This window comes from Neomonachus schauinslandi, chromosome 14 (genome assembly GCF_002201575.2).
Source record: "Neomonachus schauinslandi chromosome 14, ASM220157v2, whole genome shotgun sequence".
NCBI classification, from domain to species: domain Eukaryota; kingdom Metazoa; phylum Chordata; class Mammalia; order Carnivora; family Phocidae; genus Neomonachus; species Neomonachus schauinslandi.
The window spans coordinates 39,797,138-39,824,366 of record NC_058416.1 but is presented as its reverse complement, the minus strand read 5'-3'; the positions used below and the strand labels follow the sequence as shown (position 1 = coordinate 39,824,366).

The 27,229-nt window shown below is 40.1% G+C and overlaps 1 protein-coding gene across 2 annotated transcripts in view; it reads right to left on the bottom strand.

Annotated features, from left to right (window-relative positions):
* The window catches only part of GAREM1 (GRB2 associated regulator of MAPK1 subtype 1), a 195,755-nt gene that overhangs the window by 19,854 nt on the left and 148,672 nt on the right, over positions 1 to 27,229 (bottom strand). For both annotated transcript variants that reach the window (XM_021686087.1, XM_021686088.1), the window contains exons 3-4: positions 21,684 to 21,814; positions 867 to 2,039 (exon numbers count right to left, since the gene is read on the bottom strand). In XM_021686087.1, the coding sequence (XP_021541762.1) occupies positions 867 to 2,039; positions 21,684 to 21,814 (1,304 nt within the window). The remainder of the gene's footprint in view (positions 1 to 866; positions 2,040 to 21,683; positions 21,815 to 27,229) is intronic.

The window sequence follows — 27,229 nt, the reverse complement described above, 5'->3', positions numbered from 1 at the left end:
GTAATGAAATCCAATGATTAAAAACAAGGAGCAAAGGTTCAGAGAGTGCCTGTCAATGAAAGAACATGGTCAAAACAGAGGGCCCTTTCTCCTGTCCTGTACTGACCTTTTTACAGTAAGATTTGATAGAAGCCTCTGGAGCTGTGAATGAGTTCTGTTTAAGGTGTTAAACAGAAGCACGCTGGCTTGGGTTCTGCTCTGGTGTATGTCCATGTACACAAGCACACCTACCATGCTTTGATCTCAATGTAACTTCAGGGAAGTTGGAAGGATTAGAAACCACGCTGATGTCTCTTGATCCCCACCCCACCCCTCTCCCCCAAATAAATCTACTCTTCCTTCAGTCTGCCCCACCACTGTAACTGGCACTAATATCCACTCTGTTGCTCAGGCTAAAATTCTAGGAGTTTTCCTTGATTTCCCTCTTTCCTTCACTACGCACACACAATTTATCAGTAAGTACTGTCGGGTCGTTCTGAAGCAGCTCACTGCTCCCCGCCATCCACTGCTACCAGCCGCTGTGGTTCAGGGCATCGTCATTTCATACCTCCCGTACCGTAATGCCTCTTCTCTGGTCTCCCACTGTCTGCCCCCTCCTCCCTATTATCCATTCTCCAGGCAGCAGGGAAAGGCATGTTTAAACCTCTTCCTATTCAAAACTCTCAAGGTTTTAAAAACTTGAACTCCTAACTGGTAAAAATAATCTAGCCGGCATTTATATTTCACTCCAAATGAAGCAAATTTGCTCATCCCGATCATTTCCCACTGGGAAGTTTTCCTTTCATTAGGAAAGAAGATAAATTAGTAGGTGACCGAGCAGAGAGACGGAAGGACTGACACATCACTAGAGAACAGAAATGACTTACGGCTTCAGATTTGGGAGGCACTGGAGGTGGAGGTAGGGCAATCTCTGAAGACTTCATGGCTACTCCCAGAGTTCCGGGCACAGGAAGAGGAGAGGTCGCACGTTTGGACCGGACGGACCCTCTAGACTGATCGCATCTGCTCTTCTCGCTCAGGGAACGCGTGAGAGGCTGATGGCTGGGCCTGCCGTCCTCCAGCCAGAGCTCTTCATAAGGAAGCTCTGACTTCCCGGGGATGCCTGCCGATTCTTCACCGGATTCCGGGAAAAGGTAGTCGCTCCCACTGTCACCCAGGTCCTGATAGGGCAGGATGTCATGAGGAAAGGGGGCCCACTCGCCCCCCAGGTCCCTGCAGCCATGGAGGTTCACCTCACTGTTGCCATGGAGATTGTTGCCATACACACAGACGGAGAGCCGGTGGAAGGACTGGGTGAGCTCATCGCGGGCATAGCTAAGAGAATTGGGCACGTGGTTGTGGCCAGAGCACCGGCCCTTCTTGGGGCTCTTGCAGTCCTCATTCCAGTCAGTTTTCACATCTCGGACAGCCCGGGAATACTCGTCGATGTCGAACTGTTCTTGGCAGATACCCAGCCAGTGATGGACCAGGGTCTCGGGCCACACGTCTCCCTTTACCAAGTGTTCTGGAAGGCTAAACTTGGGGACCGTCAAATGCAAAGGGAAGTGCATGGGGAGGATCTTGTTGTTCCGCAGCACACAGCAAACCACCACTGTCTTGGTCTGGATGTTCACAAACTTGTAGCGATGCCCCTCACGGATGAAGTGGAGGTCGTACGGGTTCCTGGGTGGAGGGCTGGGCACAGTCACGTTCACGGGGAGCCTGGTTTTCTCCACAATGTTGCGGATGGTGTGTTCGCCCTCCTGCATCTGAAGTTCCAGGGGACTCCGGGTGCTAAATCTGCCCTTGCACTGGAATGGCAGGCTAATGCTTTCATTGGTCCGATGATTCATGCAGATCAGGCATGGCATTTTGCCTTTTCCCAGCTTGCTGATGGAATTGAGCTTCCCGATCTTTTTGAAAATTGTGTTGAGTCGTGACTTTTCCTTGAAAGTCTTTGCGTACAAGATTTCTGCCTGCCCCATGAGAGTGAGCTCATCCCCAGTACAGAGGGTGATGTTATAAACTTCGGTGTCCTCGTTGCATTCACCTGAAGCAACCTACAATAGGATAAATCAAGTTTGAGGTGAGTTGCCTTTAGTCCATTCCCACAGAAAAGTGGAGAACTTGCCATTAAGACACACAAGCACGCATACAAAAAGGAAAATGCTGTTCCCATACTAAATTTAGCCACTCCGTTTCTTTTATAATGTTTATATGGCTAACAGTAACAAGAAGATATTCGTTTAGACTTGTAAAAACACACTTTGTTCTGAAGAAATGAGCAATCTGTTCATGAGTAAAAATTTGGGAAATACGGAGAAAAGACACAAAAAGAAAATAACACCCACGGGCCTGATTCAGAAATAGGCACGGTTAATGGTTTGATAAACATTCTTCCAGTTTCTTTGTCTATGCAGAGTAGCCTATCATATGGATAATCATTTTGGGACATTACTATTATCATTCTCTCTTCCAGTTATAAAAAAAAAATGCTTCCATGAAGACCACTGTGGAAAATCCCTTATTTTTTTTTTACTATTAAAATTTTATGAAATTTTCTAAAATTGGAATTGGGACAGAGGATGTAAAAATGTTTTATTTCTCCCTGTTCTTTAATTTTATTATACAAACTATTCATGTTCACTGGCAAAAATATTAGAAAATATAAATGTAAAAATGAACAAATTCTATGGTCTTGCCACTAAAGAGAATCTGTATTAACAATTTTATATAAATAGAGAAAAAGAGAAATAGATGTGTCATCTATCTTGGAGATATATAAATACACATACACAATTTTGTTGCTTTGTTTCTCACTATATTCATTTTCTCGTGTTTAAGTATAAGCGGTCGGTTGCCAGTACTGACCTTACGTATTTGATTATCTGGGCATAAGCCTTAATTTATCTGACTAGCTCCTTATTGTTAGACAGATGGCTTTTCCCAATGTTTAGCAATTATAAATAGTACTGCAATGAATTTTTTTTACAGTTCAACTATTTCCTTAGGAGAAAGGCCCGAAGTAGAATTGCATGGACAAAGCTATAGATATGTATTTGAAAGGTCTAATATGTATCTCCTATTGTGCTTCATCAATGTTACACTTATTTATACTTCTTCCACTTTATGAAATTATCTGTCTCTCCATACCCATGCTAAGTAAGTTTAAGGTTTACCAATATTAAAGGTAAAGCATGCATCCTGCATTTATTTATTCATGTTTTATTTTGATTTGATTTATTTATTAGGATAGTTGAATATATTTTGGTATTCATTTATCTGGCCATTTAGATCTCCTCCTTTGTGAATGTCTGTGCCCTTCACCCATTTTTCTATTGGGATGGTCATCTTATCGATTACTTTTTATGTCATGTGAATGTCATTTATGCTATATATTTTCCAATTTGTTGGGTGAATTTCAACTTTATAACTTCTTTAAGTGCTAAAGTTTTTTCTTCCTATGTGGCAAACATTTTCAAAAATTTTTCTTTGTAATTTCATCCTTGGGTGGTATGCTTCTACTAGTTGAGATGATATTATCAGTGGTTCTGAGTTAGGGGTGATTTTGCCCCCACTCCCCAGCCCCTGGGGACATTTGACCATGTCTGGAGACATTTACTGGTTGTCATGGCTGGGAAGGTGCTACTTATATCTAGCAGGGAGAGGCTAGGTATGTTGCTAAACATGGTACAATGAACAGAACAGCCCCTCACAGCAAAGAATTATCTAGTCCAGACTTCAGTAGTGCTGAGGTTGAGAAAAACTGAGATGATTAGCCAATATTTTCTTCTAGGATTTTGATGGTTTCATTTATTAACTATTTAACTGATTTAATTAAAATTTCTTTGATGGACTATTAAAGGTAGAGGTCTAACTTTAGTTTTTTCTTGAAGATTTATTTATTTACTTGAGGTGCGGAGGGAAAGAGAGAGACAGAGTCTTAAGCAGACTCTGCGCTGAGTGCGGAGCCCAACACAGGGCTTGATCTCACGACCCTGAGATCACAACCTGAGGGGGAAGCAAGAGGAGGATGCTTAACCTATCGTGCCACCTAGGCACCCCCAACTTTAGTTTCTTAAACAGTTAACTGACTGTCCGGTATACTTCTTAAATAACTATCTCTTTTCATCACTGATTTGAAATGCTACTTTGATCATGTACTAAAATTATAAAACACATACACATTTGTATACTTATATTTGCATCTACTGTGAGACCATTTATCCAAATGACCTTTCTATTTTCTCATTTTAACTATACTGCTTCAATTCCTACATCTTTATCTTACATGTTCAGATCTGAAAACAAAACCCTCATTTGTGGTTATTCCAATTCAAAAAGTTTTTGGATGGCAAGAAACAAGAGAAGCAAAGTCAAAAAATCAAGTAACGGTCTGAGAGAAAATATCTGCAGTATCTCCACATGAGTGAACCTCCCTAACACATAAGCAACTTTTAAAAAATGACCAAAACTCCTCCACAAAAACAGGTTAAAGTCATGAAAAATCAATTCACTAAAAAAGGGCACACAACAGACTTCCAATCTATGAAAAGACGTTCAACTTCTTTTATAATTATATTATAATTATAATTAAATGAAAATTATACTTAGATACCACTTCTTTATCTAGAACACTGATAAATATTCAAAAGCCTGACATCATACTCAGTGGGTGAGGCTCTGGGGAAACAGGCACTCTTGTTCATAGCTGGTAGAAATGCAAAATGATACAAGTCCTATTGCAGGGAATTTGGCAATACCTAACCAAACTATGCACGCGTTTATCCCTCCATTCACCAAACCTACTTCTAGGAAATTGTCCGAAGACATTCCTCCAACAGTGTGAAAATACAAATGCGCCAGGTTATTCATTGTAGCATTATTTGTATTTGCAAAATCTTAGAATCAAACTAAATGCCCAAACACAGGAGATTGATTGAATAAACTATGATACAAACACAAAACGTATTACACAAAAAAGAACAAGAATGATGAGTTCAATGAATTAATAGGAAAACGACTTTCGGGATATATTAAGTAAAAAAACAAACAAAAAAACCCCCCAAAACCAAAGTGCATAAAAGCTTATATGGTATACTACACCTTTGGAAAAATCAGTATATATTTTTCTGCTTATTTTTGTAAAAAAAAAAAAAAGGAATACAAGAAAAATAAACCAGAAAACAATGAAATTGGTACTTGAGGGAGGGAGGAAGCTGGTGGAAGGGAGTGATAGCTCTGTGAGTGTACCTAGCTATAGAGTTTTGATGTTTAGGAGGTAAGCCAATGTTCTAACATCTTCAAAAGATAAAATTAGGTCAACAAAAAGTTAAAAGAAACTGAAAGCTAAATGCAAATGGAAACAGATGAGTCCAATCTTATTGCCAGTAAATAAACTAACCACACAGGGGACAGAGACAGAGAAATCATCCAAATAACTTTAAAATGCTTTGACTACAAATTGCCAGTAGGGAAAAAAGACCAACAAATATTGTGTTCTTTTTGGTAGATTTGTTTTGCCTATGAGAGTGGGTACAGGGATTCTGAAACAACTTCTTATGTATATTGTAGAAATAAAAAATGAGTAAATGTGTTCTTTTGAGAATCAGTTTTCACTGTGGATGGAAGACAGAAACATGGAATTAGGAAAGGTAAGAGGAACTCCATTGGGTATACATGAACACACATCTATTTCTTAGCTTTGTTCTTTCTAAGGGACTAGAAGCAAGGACTCCCACTATCACCGAATATACCTAGCGCCCCAAACCATTCTCCACTAAAAGGAATCATGGCTCCGTGGAGAAATGCCTGATTCCAGGGCTAGGGCAGGAAAGGTCCAAGATGAGCCTGAAATACTGTGTTGTGCGGGAAAGAAGTGCTCTTAAGATGACAGTAACGTGTCAAAAGGACACTGAAGCCAGCCTGAACTGCCTCCACAGGCCAAATCTGGGACGATTTGAGCATCACAATGCACAAAGACTGCAATGAATGATAATCTACTGAGCAAAGTAGGAATGTCGAAGTCCATACTGTTAACAAAAATATGAATGAGTGGAAGAAGTGAATGGGGAAAAAACCGATAAATGTGCAGGAGTGGTGGGATCCAAGATTGGTACATACAAGAAACATCAACGGATGCTCATTTATAGGACAAGTTTGGTTGAGGAGTAGGCTATGTGCCTGGTCTTAAAGTGTCTTCTCTCGATTGCGAAGGGAGGAAAAGTAACTACAGAGTGGAGAAACTGGACAACACCTTGACCAGGTGATCATATTTAATATAACCAGAGAGGCATCCCCATGTGTGTGCCTCTGGATGTGATTCTCCGGGAAGGTCAGGACGTCAGTTACAGAACATTCCACCTAAAAATGCATTACTAGGACCGAATTATCAAGAAATATCAGACAAACCCAAACTGAGAAATACTGTATAAAATACCTGGTACGTATTTGTGAAAAACGTCCATGCGATGAAAGATAAGAAAGGTTGAAGAACTGCTCCAGATTAAAGTGAATGAAAGACAAAATGCAACATCAATGCAATGTGCACGCCTGGAATGGATTCTGAACCGAAGGGAATAAATGCTATCAAATACACTCTGGTGGACTATAAAGAGTGTCACATCACTGCTAACTCTCCTGAAGGTACCGTTTTTGCACAAGAAAACAACCGTATTCTTAGGAAATATACACTGATCCATTAAGGTGTAGAGGGCATAATGCATGTAATTCACTCTGATATTATTCAGAAAAATGTAAGTTGTGTGTCTGCATACCAATGTGTATGTCGGGGGTGGAGGATGAGAAAACAAATGTGGCGAAATGTTAAAAGTTGGTGAATCTGGTACAGTGTCGAGGGAGATCTTCTATTATTCTTGCAATAATTTTTTAAGACTGCAAGTATTTCAAAATAAAAAAATAAAACATGACAACAGGAAAATCTTAGATTTTTTTGCCTATTTTTCCAGATGAACTTCACAATCATTGTCTACGGTTTGAATTGATAATTTTATTGAAAGTGCTTTTACCTGCTCTTCTGGCAAGGAGTGACATCATAGAAATATTTCTAAATAGGCACATGGTAATTATCATCATTTATTGAGATGTTTTATTTCCCTTATTAGTAATTTTTTTTAAATCTTTTTTTTTAAGATTTTTATTTATTTGACAGAGAGAGACACAGCGAGAGAGGGAACACAAGCAGGGGGAGTGGGAGAGGGAGAAGCAGGCTTCCCGCCGAGCAGGGAGCCCGATGCGGGGCTCGATCCCAGGACCCTGGGATCGTGACCTGAGCCGAAGGCAGACGCTTAACGACTGAGCCACCCAGGTGCCCCTCCCTTATTAGTAATTAAGTTTGCCTTCGTTATCAATCTCTGAACATTGCTGTTCGTTTGCTGAGGGCACATATGGTTTGTTGCTATTCTCTATGACCAGTAACTTCACTGGGATTCTTAAGTGATTAAATCTTATGTAACCAATGCAAAATTCATCTTCATCTTTTTAGTTTTCATCCCTTTTCCCGGACAACAGCGTGGTGGTGAGAATGTTGTTCCATATTTTAATGTGAATTATTTGATTATAAACTGATCATATGAGAAATTCATCGGTTTGAGATGGATTTTTTTTTTATCATATTAGTAACATGTCTGTCCAATTCTAGCTTTCTAAAAGTTTCTATGAAGAAATTTAAAAAAATTTTTTTTAAGATTTCATTTATTTATTTTAGAGAGAGAGAGAGCATGTGAGCAGGGGGAGGAGCAGAGAGAGAGGGAGAGAAAGGGGGAGAGAATCTCAAGCGGGCCCCATGGCTGAGCATAGAGCCCAGCTCGTGGCTCGATCCCACGACCCTGAGATCATGACCTGAGCTGAAACCAAGAGTCGGACGCTCAACGAGGTGAACCACCCAGACGCCCTAAAAAATGTTTTTAATCAAATGCCATTTCCGCATCCAATAAAACAGTCATATGTTTATTTTTAACCTTGAGGTCCTGGTTTTATATTATAATAGTAGATGCCCAAATATTAAAACAACCCTACATGCCTGAAATAATCTGTGTATGATCATGGTGCACTTAAAAGTGTACTGCATGATTCTCTTTGATACTATTTGATCTATGACTTATGTATCTTAGTCACAGCTGAAATTAGTCTATAGTTCCGTTATGTTACCTTTACCAGGCTTTAGTACCAGGCTTATATTAAGGCTAAGATAGATTTTTTCCTTTTATGTTAATGAAAAAGCATCTGGGTAAAGTGATTGGCAATGTTCATGTTGTTTACTGAGCAGTAATCATCAGTATGTGTTTAGAAGACTTGGCAGTGGCAATCTTTGTAAATAATTTCTCACACACTATTCTAGGTCATCTCTATATAATTTTAAACTTTGGAACAAGCAATTTGTCAATCCACATTAGTGCTATGAAAAACAAACATCTCTGTTGTCTCTACAGTGAAGTGCATTTCCCTGTAGCAGACGTTTTCAGTACATAAATAGCAGCACAATATTATTTTAATGGCAGTTCAGGCCCCTAAGGTTTAAATTCCATTTTAGATTGATTCAGATTAAGTGTTATTAATATTATTTTTAACAAGACCACAACTTAATTGTATTTACTTTCAGACTCAGTATTCACTTGGGCTTCTATATTAGAGTTAAGTTTAGGAATCTAAGTAAATAAATAAACAATAAATAAACACCATTTAACTTTTTATTTGCAGTAATTCCACATTTGCAGAAAAGTTGCAAAGCTGTATACCTTTGTCTAACTTCTCCTGTTAACATTCTACACAACCACGGCACATTATCAAAACTAAGAAATTAACACTAATACAAGACGACTAACTTAACCACAAAGCTTTATTTGGATTTCATTTTTTTTTTTTCCATTAATGTCCTTTTTCTGTTCCAGGATCAAACCAGGATACCCCACCACATCCAGTCCTTGATTCTGTGAGTTTCTTGGTCTTTCCTTATTTTTATGACCTTGACAGTTTTAAAGAATATAGATTAGGGGTTTTTTTTTAAGCTAATAAATCATTTATAAATTACAGTACTTGGCCCATATGAGGGCTGAATTTCTTTTCCTACAGGACCTGTAACGTTTCAGTTACATTATTTCGTTGACTTTGGTCACCAGAATCCTTAAAAAGGCTCATTTGCTATTAATTCTAATTTTAGTTTATCCCTAAGGCTTTTATTTTTAGCTAGCATCTAGCTATGTTTACAGCAATACAGATCAGAGATCAGCAAACTACTGTGCATAGTTCAAATCTGACCCAACATCTGACTTTGTAAATAAAGTTTTATTAGGACACTGCTGTTGTCCATTCATTTATGCATAAGTTATGAGTGCTTTCACTCTACAGTGGCAGTGTTGAGTAGCTGCAACAGTAACTATATGGCCCACAAACTAACATATTTATTCTTTGTCCCTTTATAGAAAGTTTGCTGAACCCAGGTATAGATGAATGAAAAGAACTATGGCCTTTGGAAGTTAATTGGGCCAATACTATAGCTAACTTACAAGCTAAGTTTGAATCTGCTTTCACTGTTAGGTGACCTCAGAAAAAGTATTTTACTTTTTTGAGCCTCAGTGTCCTCATCTATAAAATGAGAACACCACTGTGTACTTCACAAGCATAATTAATGTAGTTAAACAACTTCCCACAGTGGTAAGCTCTCAATAAATGGAGGCCATTTCTGTTATTATTACTTCTGTGAATAAAAACATTTAAATTCTTCTTTTTTTTTTTAAGTAAGCTCTACGTCCAACGTAGGGCTTGAACTCATGACCCTCAGATCAAGAGTCATACGCTCTACCAACTGAGCCAGCCAGGCGCCCCCAAAACATTTAAATCCTTTTTTTTTTTTTTTTTTTTTTTAAGTAGGCTCCATGCCGGGCTTAAATTCACAACCCTGAAATCAAGACCTGAGCTGAGATCAAGAGTAAGATACAACTAAGCCCCTCAGGTCCCCAACATTTAAATTCTTAATAATTCTGTTTCACAATGCCTCTCACATCTCTGTATTTTCATGTAGGTTTCTATTCCTACCCACTACTGTTTTCAAGCCCAAACCACTACTTTAAGCATTATCCTTTCTTCTGTACTGAAGAATTGCTCAAGTTTTTATTCAATGTGTTATCCCAGAATAAAACTTAATTGTCAGAAGAGGGCTTGAAATATCCTTACAGTTATATCCCAAAGGAAGTAAACATACTGAAATGATTCAAAAAAAAATATACCGTTTTAAGATAGACCAGCCTCCAAAACACTCAGATGCACTGCTGTACTTCCTTTCTGGTGAAACTTTGTAAAAAACTTGGCAGTTCATCCATTTGGATCAGGATGGAGACAGAGATGTTGAGAGAAAGGGTTCTCAGGAGACTTCAGAAACACACACACACACACTCACTCATACAACAAACTATTTCCAGTTAACACACAAGGAGCCAACAGTGCTTCTCAAATGTGAAGCATAACAAAGTGTATGTTTCTTCCTAGCTCTTTAAATCAATACTTAATATATTTTTCCTAATTTACCTTTATAAACATATACCTTGTAGAATGAAGCAATCATATGGTCTAGTGAGTACCACACACCAGACGAGCTGAGAGTGTCTATGCTGCTCAGGAGATACCAATCAGCCACTGTGTGTGCAGATTAAACAGATCAAAATTATCCTTACTAAATGTCACTCTCTGGGCACATTCAACAGTTTTGTCTACGTTTTTGTGTATGTGTATACTTCTAAAGGAAGTTACTCCTCCTCCCATACATAAAAATGCATAACATATGGGGGGACAATCTGTAATTCCATGCTCCCAAACCTGATGTCATCATTAATGCTAGCAATTAGCTCTGCATAAATTATGAGACTAACATCCCAACCGATCTTGTGGTCACTGTCAGTGACAGATGAAGAAACTCATAAATAAATGCTCTTCCTTTGGCAATTGAGCCAAACAGTCTCCTCTGGTTTCCACAGATGTGATTTATTTGCATAATTTCTTTCCTTTTTTATTTTTTTAACAGCAAAAGAAACAATGCGTTCTAAGTGCTTCGGTATGCCTGCCTGGTTAACATTTCCAGTTTCAATGTTTCCTGAGAGGAAGTAATTCAAAGTGTGTTATCTAAACAACTCTAATAGGTCTAATCCAGGAAACTATCAGGGTTTTACTGTTCATAATACCATTCAGAATTAATATCCCATGGTCAAGGAACATTTTAAAACACTGATATAAAATTTAACACACACCCACACCCACAGATGGTTCTGGCAACAGATAATCTGTTTTCTAAGAACAGTTGTTCTAAAGATCAAACATGTAACAGAGGTTAAAACTGCAACTCTTGAAAAAAAATCAGGATTGATCTGACTGCTAGATTAAATAGCTAATATTTGATTAATATTAGATCATTTCCCCAACGCTTCAATTTTTGTAACTCTTTCCTTTGGGAAAATGGAAGAAAATGAGGGACAAAGGGGCATGAAGAGTTAATTGTCAATCCTGAGTATCTCTCTCTCTCTTTTTTTCAACAGGAAATAGGGCAAAGATGACAAGTACAATGGCAGTGATTTAATTAGTGATGGTACAAGAGAGGGCTTGCCAACTGGTAGCTTTTCAGACAAGGTCTGATGTCAGATGACAAAACAAAAACAAAACAAAACAAAACCCAAACAAACAAACAAACAAACCCCCACCAAAACCAAAACCCACTAGGCTATCTTCAAACACTGAAATAATTAATCTCACAATTGTATCCAATTTATCATTCTGAATGAATCCTGAAAATAAATGACATCTGACTCATGGTAAAGAAAACATGCCATTTTAAACAACTGGAAAGTAAAAATAAAAATTGGCTACCTCCAAATCCATTTAATCTTCATTTTAAAAATTTGTTCTTACATCTGACAAAATTCAGGTTGCACAGTAATCGATAATTTCTGATCTCTCTGGAATACAGCCAAGAACAAGGCAGTGAGCTAAAGGCCTCTGGGCAGGCAAAATGATGTGATGTTGATGTTAGGGCTTATAGAAAAGCCTTTAAGGGCCATAACTCAGCACACTTACTCCCATACAATCAAAATTCCATCCAATCTGGTTACCAGCCCACAGCATAACAGAAGTGGAAATTAAAACTGGAAACAGGGATGGTTAATTAAGGCAGGTATTCTAATATAAGAGGCAACAATTTGAATGAGACCATAAAACACCCAATTCTCAGTGTGTGAGGTCTCTCCACATAAAGACAAAAGTCATACACATCTCAGGAGATGGAGAGAAGTTTAACTTTTGTTCAAGTACTTCTCGTTAAGACGGCAGAAAAGTATTATAATTTCAGGACACTGAAATGAAATTATAGTTCTTTGGACAGAACTTTTGATAAAATTCACAGCTCCCCCAAAAGCTGGCTAACTAAAATTACTCGTACTCTAAAGGTGCCAGAGAGGAGGTAGAAAATGTCAGAGCAAATGATCCCTATTCATTTTGAAACCTCGTAAGAAAAACCCAGCCCTCTGATTATTATAATCTTACAACATGCGGAGGAGATGCTTTTTCTGAGCTGTCATGACAGACCCTAGGAATGGTATTTTAAACTAGGAATGGTGCTTATGCCTGAACTACACTCTTAAAACAACACACACACACAATTTCCCCAAAGAACACTAATGTTTCAGCACCTCTGTTTTGTATTACTTTACAGGATGGCCACAGAATGGCCAACAGACGCAGAACAGAGTCAACATAGCAAGCTATTTTTGCCTAAAAGACAGAATGATCAGAAAGATATCAGAGAATAAAATAATTATGACAAGAGTAGAATCACAAGCCGCCCCAAACCTCTCCATTAATACATTCTCAAGGCCTTGTGTGTAGCTGTTCTGTCAAAAGGAGTAAAGAAAGTTAACAGGACATATGTTTAATTTGTTAACTACTTTTACATGGAAATAAGATACAGTCTAACTAGGGCGCCTGGGTGGCTCAGTCGTTAAGTGTCTGCCTTCGGCTCAGGTCATGATCCCAGGGTCCTGGGATCGAGTCCCACATCGGGCTCCCTGCTTGGCAGGAGGCCTGCTTCTCCCTCTCTCACTCCCCTTGCTTGTGTTCCTGCTCTCGCTATCTCTCTCTCTGTCAAATAAATAAAATCTTTAAAAAAAAAAAAAAAAGATACAGTCTAACTAGTTGGCAGAAGAGGAAGAGCTTTATTTCTTCACCTTTTTCAGAAGGCAACTTTAAAAAGGGTAACTAATATGTTAAGATAAAAGGCACATGAATTGTCTCAAATTTGTGACTTGGGTGGGGGGGGAACAGCTGATTCTCAGTAACTTGGAAGCCTTGGAAAAAATCCAAAGTTTAGCATCAAGTTGCACGAACCACTCACTCTTAAACTTTAGAACTCTTGCTCATTTATTCTGTGGTGCATTGTTGCCATCTTTAACACCGCTTCAAGCAACAATCAAAAGCCCAACTGTATGTAGGCTGGTTTCTTTTTCTTTTTTTTTTTTTTTAAAGATTTTATTTATTTATTTGAGAGAGAATGAGATAGAGAGAGAGCATGAGAGGGGGGAGGGTCAGAGGGAGAAGCAGACTCCCTGCCGAGCAGGGAGCCCGATGCGGGACTCGATCCTGGGACTCCAGGATTATGACCTGAGCCGAAGGCAGTCGCTTAACCAACTGAGCCACCCAGGCGCCCTGTAGTCTGGTTTCTATGATAATACTGGGTAATACTTAAAAAATTCTGGGTTAATACTTTACAGAGGTATTTTTGTTATTTTCAAAAGGGTTCGTTTGACACATGCTGCACTGATGTTGATAGCAAGTTAACTTGTAGGATTTTCTTTTTTAAATACTGGCATCAGGAAAGATCTAAAAATCTACATGTAGGATATTCATAAAAGCTGCCAAGTCCTGTGTGTGAGACCATAGCTGTTTCCAAAGTACAAAAGACAGAGGATTTGGCTGGGTAATAATTATAGGACACATTTATTTAGATTTTTAAATACGAAAATGAATTAACTGTGCAAGCTACTGTGTCATTGGAGAGGATATTCTGATCACAATCATGAGCCTTATCTCAAATCCACAAATAGCATTCAGGGGAGCACAAAGATGACCGGATTGAATCGGGAAACCTAGCTTTGCTCCTAAGTAGTTTTGTGGCTTTGTGTGAATCAATGAAGTCAGCTAACATCTGTTTCTTAGTTTTCCTATTTGTCAAAAGGAGGAGTAGGACTCAGTGGTGTCTAAGGGCCTTTCCAGATCTAAAATGTGATGATTATAAAAACTCTTGTCCGTAAACTTCCTTAGTCGTGCTGGATTATTTATAATATTTTATTTTACTCTTGGTCATGTTTCTCGTATGGAGAAGCTCAGCTATCATTTAAGTTCTCTGAATCTTACAGGATTTTTTTTTTCCTATTAAAAAAAGACAACACTGCAATCCTTCTCCCATTAGGATAGCTTGGCCACTAGACACTGCCACCCCTGCCAGAAACAGGTGCCAAACCCAGTAATCACGAGCTGATATGCAGGTGACAGGAATGTCGGCTCCCCTCTTGCCCCAGACCACATGGTAATGGTTCTTAAGAGGTCTGTGTAGGCAGAAGTGGTGACTATGCTCCAGGTCTGCCTGAAATCTCACTATTCCCCAGTGAGGCATTTCCCCCAGTTGAGACAATGCAAACTTGTTATTTTGCCTGTGGGGAAAATCTATGCTGGAACAGCTGAAACCTTGGACCTCACTAGCTGGAATGAAAATAGCAACATTATAGCATCCAGATTAGGGTATCTGGACTCCCTCTGACTTGAGAGCAGTAATTTTAATGTAGAAAGCTTTTGGGTGAGAGCCATGAAGTCAGAACACCTCTTACGCACTTACCGAGGATGGCAAGTTACCCAGTGCCAAACTGAAGGCCATCTTTTCTTCCCTCTGCTTATGTCTCAGTAAAGACGGAAGTGAAATTAAGACGTAATTTGTTAGTCATTATTTTGATGGCAGAAAGTAGATGTGTGGGAAAATTTCTCATCATTATTGGGCTTAGTCCAAAGGCTGGAAGACATTTGAAATAATTCACTGGGTACCAGTATAATAAGTTTCCAAAAAAGTATTTGAGGTGAAGGGGTATTTTGAAACAACAACAACAGTTACTATGTACTGAGTTTTTAATATCAAGTACAGGGTACAAAGTACTAAATAAAGAGTAAGTGAAATAATCTGTGGTGGGAATTTTTTTTTTTTTTCTAATGTGAAACTTAATTTAGTATGATTTTATGTTCTGAATCAGGGGTTGGCAAACTTTTTCTTACAGGGCCAGACAGTAATAATTTTAGGCTTGTGTGCCATATGATCTCTGCTGTAACTACTCAATTCTACTATTGTAATGTGGGAGCAGCCATAGACATTGAACACCTGTATGCACGGGGTGGCTGTGTCCCAATAAAACTTTATTTGCAAAAAGGTGCCTTACCCAAGGCTATAGTTTGCCAACTCCTATACTAGACACTTGCAGAGCACTTTAGTGCATTACTTCATTTAATTCACATGAAAAGTCTCTGAGGAGGATAGAATCATCCCTGTTTTTCAGGTGATGACACCTAGGATGACACCTAGACCGAGGGGGTCATGTGACCTTTCTGTGGTCACAGTCCAATGCCTGAACTCGGTGTGTGAACTTAACTCCGAATCCAGAGCCTGAACTACACTACACAGTCCAATATGCTCTTTAGATCACGGGAGCTTGTTTTAGGAAAGGTGCATGCCTGAAAATTATTCATGCGGCGATTTTTCTTATTAAAAGGTAGAGGAATGAGTCTTTAGTTGGGGTACCCAACTGACATAGGACATCTGCTGACTCTGGAAGTAAACACGACGATAGAGATGGCTGATGAAAAATTAAAACAAACAATTAAGAAAGAAAATCTCCATTACAGTTAAAAACAAATACGTAGGGGTGTTTGGGTGGCTCAGTTGGTTGAGTGTCCCACTTTTGATTTCGGCTCAGGTCGTGATCTCAGGGTCGTAGGATCAAGCCCCATGTCGGGCTCCCGCTTGAGATTCTCTCTCTTTCTCCCTCTACCCTTCCCCTCACCCTGCTCCTGTGCTCTCTCTCTCAAAAAAATAAATAAATCTTTTAAAAAAATGCAGTAAAGCAGGTAAACAAAAACAGAACTCTCACCATGGGAACTAGATGGATAAAGGAGACAATGAAAGAGGCTAGTGACTGCTGTTTTGTTTTGTTTTGGTTTGGTTTTTTTTGCTGTTTTGAAATATCGAATGCTTAGGAGGGATTGGAGGGATTGGAGCCAATGAACACAAATGATGAGCAAGAGGCTACCGGTCCACATATTCTTTCATTTCCTTGATCATCTCGTCTTCCATTTTCTGTTCCTACCACCTTAGTTGCCCACTCAAATGGACATACTTAGACTTGTTTTTGTCTATTTTTTTTTAGGTTTATTTATTTAAGTAATCTCCACACCCAACATGGGGCTCAAACTCACAACCCCGAGATCAAGAGTCGCGCGTTCCCCGGACTGAGCCAGCCAGGCGCCCCGGACATACTTAGATTTGAAAAAATAGCTACTCCTGCCATTTCCTGTATTATTCCGTAAAGTCCAATTTCAAGCATTTTATACTCTACCAATTTTGCACATCAGTTTCTTAACCACTTCAGAAGTTCCTTAACCCCGTTAGGATCTCTAGTTTTCACTGGGGTTACACTTCTTGTATTCATACTTCTTTAACCAGTGAGGAGTCTATGGCTCATCACTACCTGTCACTCTAGGGCACACTTCATCTACATCTTTGCTAATTTCTGTTATACTCATCCAGTAGAGCCCCAACTCTGATTAAACCTAATGCTCTGTTTCTTCTGTATCTGCATCCAGGAAGCCAAAGAAAAAAAGTTGGTGCTGAGTAATCTCACTTGAAATGCATATACTTTGACAAAACTCTGGGACCATCCTACTGTACTTCCCTGGTAAACTTACTTTCTGGGTCTCTGAGCTGATTACTATTTTCTTCCTGTCAAGGCTAACAAGACTTCCATTCTGCTGAATTTAACGGTTGGTTCCCAGTCCTCCTCTAATTCATTCAGTAAGTAGTGCTTGACACTGTTGTCCATTCCTCTTTGAAACACTTTTTAAAGCCATTTGGCTTCTTCGAACGTCTAGCCACATGCTCCACCATCTTTCTATCTCATTGTTACTCCCTGCAATCTCTCTTGGACCCCAATGCTGGGGTGTTCCAGGGTTTATTCCTTGGTCTCTTCTCTTCTTTATCTAGTGTCTAGGTCAGAGTTTTTTCAGCTTTGGCACTACTGACATTTTGGGCCAGATTATGCTTTGATGTGGGGCTCTCCTGTGCACTCTAGGATTTTTAGCAGCATCCTTGTCCTCTATCCACTAGAAGCCAGTAGCACTCACCCTTCCCCAAGCTGTAGCAATCCAAATTGTATCCTGACATTATCAAATGTCCCTGGGAGGGAAAAAAAAAATCACCCTGATTGAGAACCACAGATGTAGGTGTGAACTCAACTAGCTCTACAGCTTCAAATGCCATCTAGGAGCTGATGAGCCCCAAACATATAAGTCCATTCCTTGCCCCAAGCTCCAAACTTGTACACCCAATTGTCTCCTTGATCTCTTTATTTGGAGGTAGTATTTGTACTTGTATATTTATTGTCTGCCACTTCAATTGATGATAACCTCCAGGGTTTGCATATTCACTATTTGTTCCCATTGGCTAGACATACAGGAGGTGCTTTAAAATATATTTGCTGGTTAAAGAATTAAACATTTAAGGGCGCCTGGGTGGCTCAGTTGGTTAAGCGACTGCCTTCGGCTCGGGTCATGATCCTGGAGTCCCTGGATCGAGTCCCGCATCGGGCTCCCTGCTCGGCAGGGGGTCTGCTTCTCCCTCTGACCCTCCCCCCTCTCATGTGCTCTCTCTCATTCTCTCTCTCTCTCTCAAATAAATAAATAAAATCTTTAAAAAAAAATTAAACATTTAACATATATTAATTCACTTAATGCAAGTTAATCAATGATGGGGCAATCAGGCATATCAAGGCATCTTCAAGACATTTAACTTCAAGATAAAAGGAATGGCTTATTTTTAATTTTTTTAAAAGTAATCTCTTCACCCAACGTGGGGTTCGAACTCATGACCCCAGGATCAAGAGTCGCACACTCCACCAACTGAGCCAGCCAGGTGCCCCAGGAATGGCTTAATTTTAAATAAATTTGTGAACAGTACTAATCCTATCCATTAAATTTTAGATAAAATTCTGCTACAGTCTTGAAAGTAACAACCACTATAGAGTTCCCAATCTTTCAACACCTCTGTTCTACTCCACAGCGTTACTATGCTTCATTTCTATTTGTTATTATAAGTATATATGACTCTCTCTCTAATATATATATATATTTTTTTCTTTATTTCAATTAATAATTGTGCCTTTTGACTCCCAAGATGTCTGTTAGCTGCCAATTCTTAACTGCAAGTCATTTCTTCTGTTGTTTATCCTCTTGGTCTAATTTATGCTATATTTGAAATGGAGTAGAGGGTGAAGTTTTGCAAGGAGGTCTGAATTCTGTTATCACTTAAAAAATTGCTTTCTGGATAATATCTATATTTATATAATAATTAACACTATCTATTTAATACTATTTATAATAGCTGTATTTGTGAGAATGTGGTACTGTTGTGTTTTTTTAAGTAAGCCCTATGACCAACATGGGCCTTGAACTGTGGCATGCTCCACCAACTGAGCCAGTCAGGCGCCCCAGTTGTACTATTTTTAATTTTTTTTCTTCCTCTCCAGGCAAAGTAGTAACCAAGCATACCACTTAGCTCTCCCATTAAGCACTGCACACATGCACATTATGATCAATTCTTACAGACCACGACTTCCAACATTGTGTTTTGGGGGTGGAGGGTGGTCCAGGTAGTACCCAGACATCTTTTCCATAAACCTCCTTGGTTTATTTATTTACTTGGGTATTTATTCACTAGGCACACAGACATTTGTGTTTTTCTTTGTGCAAATTTCCTGAGGTTCCTTGATCAATTCTTCTTTGAATATAATTGAACGATGTCCTAATGATTAATGCCGGATGGATGTGATAGCATCTTAAAACTTTGTAAGTAATAGACGAGAGGTATTAAATATTTATGTATGCATAGCACAGGAACTCAACCCAAGTCCAGTCAGCTCTATGGATGCTGTAAACTTATAGTCCATACACTTACCCATTTGTCTGTGCCTTTGAAATTTTTTTTGGCTTTTTTAGAAAAATTGTGCTAATATATACATAACATAAAATTTATCATCTTAACCATTTTTAAGTGTACAGGTCAGCAGTGTTAAATACATTCACATTCCTGTGCTGAATTTTTAAATGGCATCTCTATTATGTATGTTTGAGTAAACTAAGTCAATCCTGGTATTCTGTAAAAAAAAAAACAAACAAAACCATCAAACTGTATTGATTTCAGTATTATTCTTTTTTTTTTTTAAGATTTTATTTATTTGCGACAGAGAGAATGAGAAACAGAGAGCATGAGAGGGAGGAGGGTCAGAGGGAGAAGCAGACTCCCTGCTGAGCAGGGAGCCTGATGTGGGACTCGATCCCGGGACTCCAGGATCATGACCTAAGCCGAAGGCAGTCGCTTAACCAACTGAGCCACCCAGGCGCCCAGATTTCAGTATTATTCTTTCAATCATTGCTGATCTCATACAAATTCACACACACACAAAACAGGTGCTAGAGGCATTTAAAAAAATCTTTTACAAGTACTACATGCCACAAAAGACTGTTAAATTTTAATACTTGACAAAAATCTTAAAAAAATCATAAATTTTTATGCTTGATTTCTCATGATTTATCAGCAAATACAAGGTTTTTAGAAAACAGCTTAAAAAGTATGAGCTTTCTTTGTAGATAATTTTTTTTTTCCACTTAGGAAATTTTAAATAGAAGCTTTAAGGAAAGATTTAAATCCTATCAAGACAAGAATCAAATAGGATTTGATGAACTTCTGACCAAAGAATCTTGGTATGTTTAAAAATGAACATGTTTTCACAAATCTTCAAGGTAAGTTTAAGTTGTCTTGAGGACTCATAGACTAAGTTACTGAAGGGCTTAAAAGTTATAAACATTTTTGAATACCAGCATAATTTAGCTAGTAAAGAATTTAACAGGACACAAAATTTACGCATTTTACTAATAAAACCAAAGAAAGCTGTATTTAGTTTTTTTTCATTTTTAATTTTTTGACAGAGAGAGCGAGAGAGCACAAGCAGGGGCAACAGTAGAGGGAGAGGGAGAAGGAGGCTTCCCGCCGAGCAGGGAGCCCAATGTGGGACTCGATCCCAGGACCCCGGGATCATGACCTGAGCTGAAGGCAGACGCTTAATGACTGAGCCACCCAGGCGCCCCGCAAAGTGTGCATTTTTTTTTTTTTTAAAGATTTTATTTATTTGACAGAGAGAGACACAGCGAGAGAGGGATCACAAGCAGGGGGAGTGGGAGAGGGAGAAGCAGGCTCCCCGCGGAGCAGGGAGCCCGATGCGGGGCTCGATCCCAGGACCCTGGGACCATGACCTGAGCCGAAGGCAGACGCTTAACCATCTGAGCCTCCCACGCGCCCCGATAGCAGCTGTATTTTAGAACTGGAAGGATGACTTGGCTTAGCCGATCAAATGGGCAGGACCACTGTTCCAGTAAAGAGGCTGTCTTGGGCATTTTCCCCCTTTCCTGAGGAGTGTGGGTGGAGTGACTCATCCACAAAGACACTGTTACATTCTTGGACTAAGATACCCCACAGTCTGTTTTTCATATAGAGTGAATTGCTAACAAACAGGCATCTTGCCCCCCAAATATTGAAATGTTTAGAGAATGTGACTTAGTTGGACTTCCTGCTGAAATGAGGTTAATGCTTTCAATGTGAACACTTTCGAGAATGTTGTAGCATAACTGTGGGTGTTGCTGAAGAAAACACAGTGGATTCACAGGCAAAGAGGTTGCACCTCAGTGACATTGCTTCCCTGGTTAACAGCAGATCTAGTCAAAGGAGCTCGCTCACTATGTAGCCGGGGACAGAACTGTCCCCATAAGAACACAAAACGAACACAGAACACAGCACAGTAAACACTATTCAGCTTTTCTCTGATGAACGAAGATCGATAAATACCTACTGGGCAACATTCTACGCATCAATTTTCCCTGTGTGTACTGACAGAGATAGTCTGCAGAGAATGGAATGAATATAAGCCGGTGTCTGGGCGTACTCTGAAAGTTTCTCTCTTTTTCTTTAAGTATGCGGTATTAGTTGTGTCATAAGCCTTTTGCTTTTGCTCCCACAAGAGGAGCATCCATCCCACAGAGGAGCTGGCCAAACAACTGTTACATATTAGAGAATAAAGTCCAAATTAAAAAAAAAAAACAAAACCCTTTTGATCTGCCTCGACAGTTGTTCTAACAAGAGATAGTGTTAACATTGTAACCTATTGGAGAGTCAGATCAGCTACAGCTCATATGGTTCTTAAAAAGACCAGTTTTGGCCACTGACACGAACCCATTAGGAGGACAGAACTCTCCTACGAGGCACAGAGGGGAACGTACTGTGTACACAATGACCTGAAAGTTAAATTATTTCAGTGAGGATAAATATTTGGTTCTTCTAGAGCTACCTTCACGTTGAATGTTATTTCCTCCATGACGTACACGCGCTCAGGAAATGCTTTGGCCACCTCCTCCACACTGTTGAAATATTGCACTGGCTCCTTTATATCTCGGTCTTGTTCCAGCAGCTTGAATTGCCCTAAAATACACGATAAACGGAAGAGATGTGAGACGTTTATGCTGGCCGGCTGTCACCGTGGCGACAGCATCCCCCTTTCCTTACGCCCACTCTTCTTTGTCAAAGGCTTCTGATCATTATCATTGGGGGAAAAAGTTACCATGGCAGAAGGTTTCCTTCAACTAGAATACATGTCGAAAAATCAGCTCAGAGATGAAAACAAACACATGCTATTTTTTCTTTTTCATTTTTTGTTCACATCGAGAGTTTGTTACCCGATGACCAAAATCAAACCGAATGGACGCTTATCTGTAATTTGGTCTCAAAGTGAAAATTTACTCTGTTACAAATGATTGCTCATTTTGTGTTTCACAGGAATAACCTTGTCACTGAGTTGTAATTAACACCCACACACGTGATATTCTAAAACGAACGCTGAGCGACCTGGGGGAGCTAATTTTTTAAAAAATTAGTGTTTAAAAGTCTTGCAGGTAGGGTAAAATAATACAGTGGACCTTGGGCTCTCACAGAATTGATATCCTTGGTTTCAACAGTATGTGGGCGATGCCGAGGGCTCGTGAACCGCGGTAATTTGTGGTGTTACTGCCGCACAAGTGTGAAGCATGAGCAGAGCGGCGCTGGGCCAGGGGGTGAGCCTCCATCCAACCAGTGAGCCTGGCGACAAGCCAGGTGGCATCTGGAGCCACATGTGGCTTCCTTCTTTCCTTTTTATTGCTCTGTATGAAGTTCATGAGAAGAATATACCATCACGGTATCCACAATTTGGGGGATTTGCAAAGAACTTTGAACGTATTCCTAAAAATTTCCAGGATCTATTGCTCTTTATATACTTTCAATATTGATGACACTTGTGCTCCATTCTGGAGTTGTTGTTTTCAGTTTAGAATAAAAGACCATATGTACTCAAGGCAAAGACATAGTGTTTCTTGGTAGTCATTTTTCTGAATGCTGTTTACAATCTAACACTTGAGAAACTTGAAAAGGAATTAAAAGCTATAATGAGGCAGATCTCTCAGCATGTGTCTGTGGGGCATCAGGAGGAAATAGGAGAACTTTCATTCATATTCTCAGGACTTTTTTTTAGCATCTATTAGGTGGAGGCGTTATCCTAGATGCTGGGGAAAAGTCAATAAATAGGCCAGATAAAAATCTCTATCCTCCTGAATCTTACATTGTAGCAGGAGACAATGATAAATACAATATATGACTAGGGTATATAATAGAAATATTGTTAATACGGCTGGGCAAGGGGGACAGAGAGTGCAGGGAGGTGTGTTCTCAGAATTCTAATCATAGGCAATAGTCTAGGCAAAGAGCTGTAGGTGGATGGGTAGCTGCCCACTTGGCATGCTACCAGTGTTGGCTGGAGTGGGGTAAGTAAAAGGTAAGAGGGAAGAGAAATAAAGTCTGAGAAATAACAGGTGGTCAGACTACGTACAGCTTTGAAGACTTGTAGCTCTTTATCTGAGAGCCACTGGGGGGTATGCGTGAAGAAGTGATCTAACCAATGTTACAGAAGGACCACTCTGGTTGTTGTTTTGAGAACACACTGTGAAGGTGCAACGTGTAGGGGCAGAGAGCAGTGAGGAGGCTCCTGCAGTCAGCCAGGTGTGAGATGGCAGGGGTTTGGAAAAGGTGAGAAAGTGTTACGAGTTTAGCCTGAGCAGCTGAAGGAAGCAGGTTTGGAGGGGTGGGGGTTGGATCAGTTCAGTCTGAGACATCTACTAGGCATGCAATAAAGATATCCCAAAAGCTCTTAGATGAACATATACATGTGGAGCTCAGGGAGAAGTTGGGCTGAGATAATAAATCTAGGAGTCATCAGCACACAGACGATCTTTAAAGCCACAGCACTTACTGATGAGGAGCATGGGCTTCAGTGTAGACAGAGAAGAGGTCTAAGGTTTGAGTCCCAGGAGACTTAGAAGGACTGGCTGGAGGGGGGGTGGTAGTGAGAGGCAAATCCAGAAGGGGTGCATTCTAGAAGCCAGTGATTCGAGCACTTCAAGGAGCTCTGAAATGAGAGCTGACAACTGTCGGGTTTAGCAACTTGTATTTAAGTGGGGACTTCGACAGGAGCCGTGGAACAGTTGGGGTCAAGCCTGACTGAGCTGGATTTAGGAGAGACTGAGAAGGGAGGAGTGGGAATAAGAGAAATGGACAGCAGGTGACATTTGGGGAGTTTGGCTATGAAGGGGAGAAGAGACACGGCGTGGTAGCTGAAGGAGCACATGGAATAGGATCGAGGGAGTGTTTCTGGTTTCCTTAATATGGTGGATGCTGATGGGAATAACCAACGGAGGGACAAGCCTAGGAGGATGGAATTTTGGAGCATGTCCCTGGGTAGGCAGAGGTGACAGGGGAGTGGAGGGGCTGGTCCTCAGCAGGAGCTCCTGTGTGACAGCTCAGTGGGAGCCGGTGGGAGCTCCCTCTTATTGCTTCAATATTTCCAGCGAAAGTTGGAAGAAAGGCATCCACTGAGAGTATGATTGAGGAATGAGCTGTGGGAGGGCGAAGGAAAGAGGAGAAGACCGTAAAAAGTCCACTGAGAGTGAATGACACATCATGACTGCTGGACAGCCCTAAGTTCCCACTTGAGTTTCACGGTCATGAATTAAAAGTGAAACCGAACAGTACAGTTCTGCATTTTTCTCCAGCCAAAGTGCGACGCATAGGGGCTGGCACCAAGTGGGCAGAGATCTGGATTCAGCCAGGATTGTAAAACTGCCAAGTGAGGATGAGACATGAAGGAGGGCAGAGGAGCCAGGATATATGCAAGGGAGCGAATATAATGTCTGTCCGGGGAGCCTGAGCTGGACCCAACAGCTTGGGAGGGAGGAATGAGGGTGAAAAGTAGTGGAATCGATGGATAGTGGGTTCTGATGGAGTTGAATTTCTGAAGCGAGGGAGCTCAAGAGCCTAGCAGAGGAGTGGTCAGTGAGGAAGGCATGCACTTTGAGATAATGGAAGCATGCAGTGGTTGGTGATGACGCAGTCTAGGGGGCAACCGTGGGAGGTAAAGGTTGAGGTGACGAGAAGCTAGAGAATCTAAGAGGCCAGGGGGTATTAGAAGGATCGCATATCTATGCATTGAAATCCCCAAGAATGAAGAGAGAAGGAATGCTGGAAAGAAAGGCAGTGAGCCAGGAGTGAAAATTATGGAGAAACGGGGGAGGGATCCTAGATCAGGAGCAACGATGGGGTAGCGGGCGAGAGTCTGAGGACACGAGATTAAAGCTGAGAGTTTCTAGGGAGGGGAGAAGTGGAATGGTCAAGGGAGCATTGAAGAACCCAGCTCTTCAACTTTGGGGCAAAAAATGGAGCGGCCATCTGAGAGGGCTTCAGGGAAGTGGTGTTTTCAGGGCATACCCAGGTTAGGGTTTAACAAGATAAAAGTAATTTCAGAGAAGAGTTTAAGGACATAGGGATTTTGTTGGTGATGGACCCTGAAGGGAGAGTTTTCAGGAGTTAAGGGGAGGGCAATGAGGACAACGTAGAGAATGCAGCCAGATACGATGTAACAGGTCATATACGTTTAGAGATATGGAGGGGTATGAATAAAACATTCGCAAATATAGTCAAAATACGTTAGATTATACTCTTTTCACAAAAAAAACAAGAGAATTTTTAAAAATTTTAAGAAATTATAGCAATATCAGTACTGCTTAAACAGATTCTGCCACAATAATAAATCAAGCTTGGGGCGCCTGGGTGGCTCAGTCGGTTGGGCGTCTGCCTTCGGCTCAGGTCATGATCCCAGGGTCCTGGGATCGAGCCCCGCATCGGGCTCCCTGCTCCATTGGAAGCCTGCCTCTCCCTCTCCCGCTCCCCCTGCTTGTGTTCCCTCTCTCGCGGTCTCTCTCTCTGTCAAATAAATAAATAAAATCTTTAAAAAAAAAAATAATAAATCAAGCTTTCATTGTCTTTATTCTACTTAGTCCTTGTACAAATTCTTAATAATTATGGAGTATCTCCAGTTTCATCTCCGTTCCTCCCCATATTTTCCGACGTTCCCCCCACACGACTACACTTAGAAAGTTTGCATAATTGGATTTAACTATTTTTCTGTTCTTACACAATGAATCTGAGTTAGGCTAGTAAGTGCAAACTCTGCCACTGACACGTGACTAATCTATCTGAGCTTTGTTTCCTCACCCGTAAAGTGGGGACACTTCAAAGGGCTGCAGCAAGGCTTGGATGAGAGGATTTTCAGTACTTAGTACAACTAACCATTTAGCAACCCTCAGCTCCCTTTCCTGTTCTCAAGATGCACAGAGATTTTCTCTTCTCTTTTTTGGCTTGCTGTTGTGGGATAAATTTTCTAGTGCAGGATTACTGAAGCAAAGGGCATCACACAATTCTTTTTGTCTAACATGCCTGGCTATCCTGCTTTCCAAAATACCTAGACTAATTTCTATTTCCACCAGTAGCCAATTTATATTTCTTCCATGTGCATCTTAGTTGGACCACAATCTTGCCAGCAGTGAGTGTTTTTTTTTTTTCTTAAAGATTTATTTATTTTTTTGAGAGAGAGAGAGCGCGCGCACACGCACACACGAATGAGTGCAGAGAGGAGCAGAGGGAGAGGGAGAGAGAAACTTTAGCAGTCTCCTCTCTGAGCTTGGAGCCCAAAGTGGGGCTTGATCTCATGACCCTGAGGTCATGACCTGAGCTGAAAGCAAGAGTCAGACACTTAACCAACTGCGCCACCCAGGTGCCCCTGCAGTAAGTATTCTTTAAGTTAGATAATTCACTGGGTACTAAAAAAGCATCTCTTGCCTGTAATCTGCATTTCTTTGAAGATCGGCAAAGTTAAACGGTTGGATTTTTCTTGTGCAAATGGCTGTATATATATATATATATATATATATATATATATATATATATAATAAACATATCTGATGTCTAAATTTCTTTTAACTTCTAGAGACATATGTCTAAGAGTCTATTGGATATTTATACTTGTGAGTCTCATTAGCACCAAATTCAACATGTCTCAACCTCACATGCAATAGGTACTTAATAAACGTTCACTGAACAAAAGACAGAAAATGACTTTGGTCCGTCCCAGGACTAGCAAACAATGAAGCAACACATTAGTAACTGCAGGTTTTCAAAATTATACATAAAAGGTGAACTGCATGACTATATACAAGGTTTGCCTGTTTCTGAACATTAGCTGAATGTTTTCATTCATCAGAGAAAGAAAGCAATGGTGTGTTATTGGTCTACTTAAAAATCATTATCTGAATCATGCACAGAACCTCAAATAATACTTTTTAGGGACCAATAAAACAGATTAGATTAGATAAGCAGTTGAAGTTATCTTCCAGGATGAAACAGACAATGTTTGAGCATTGGAATTTGATACACAGGAACACAAAAGTAGTTTTCAGTAAGAATTCAAGTTTAGAG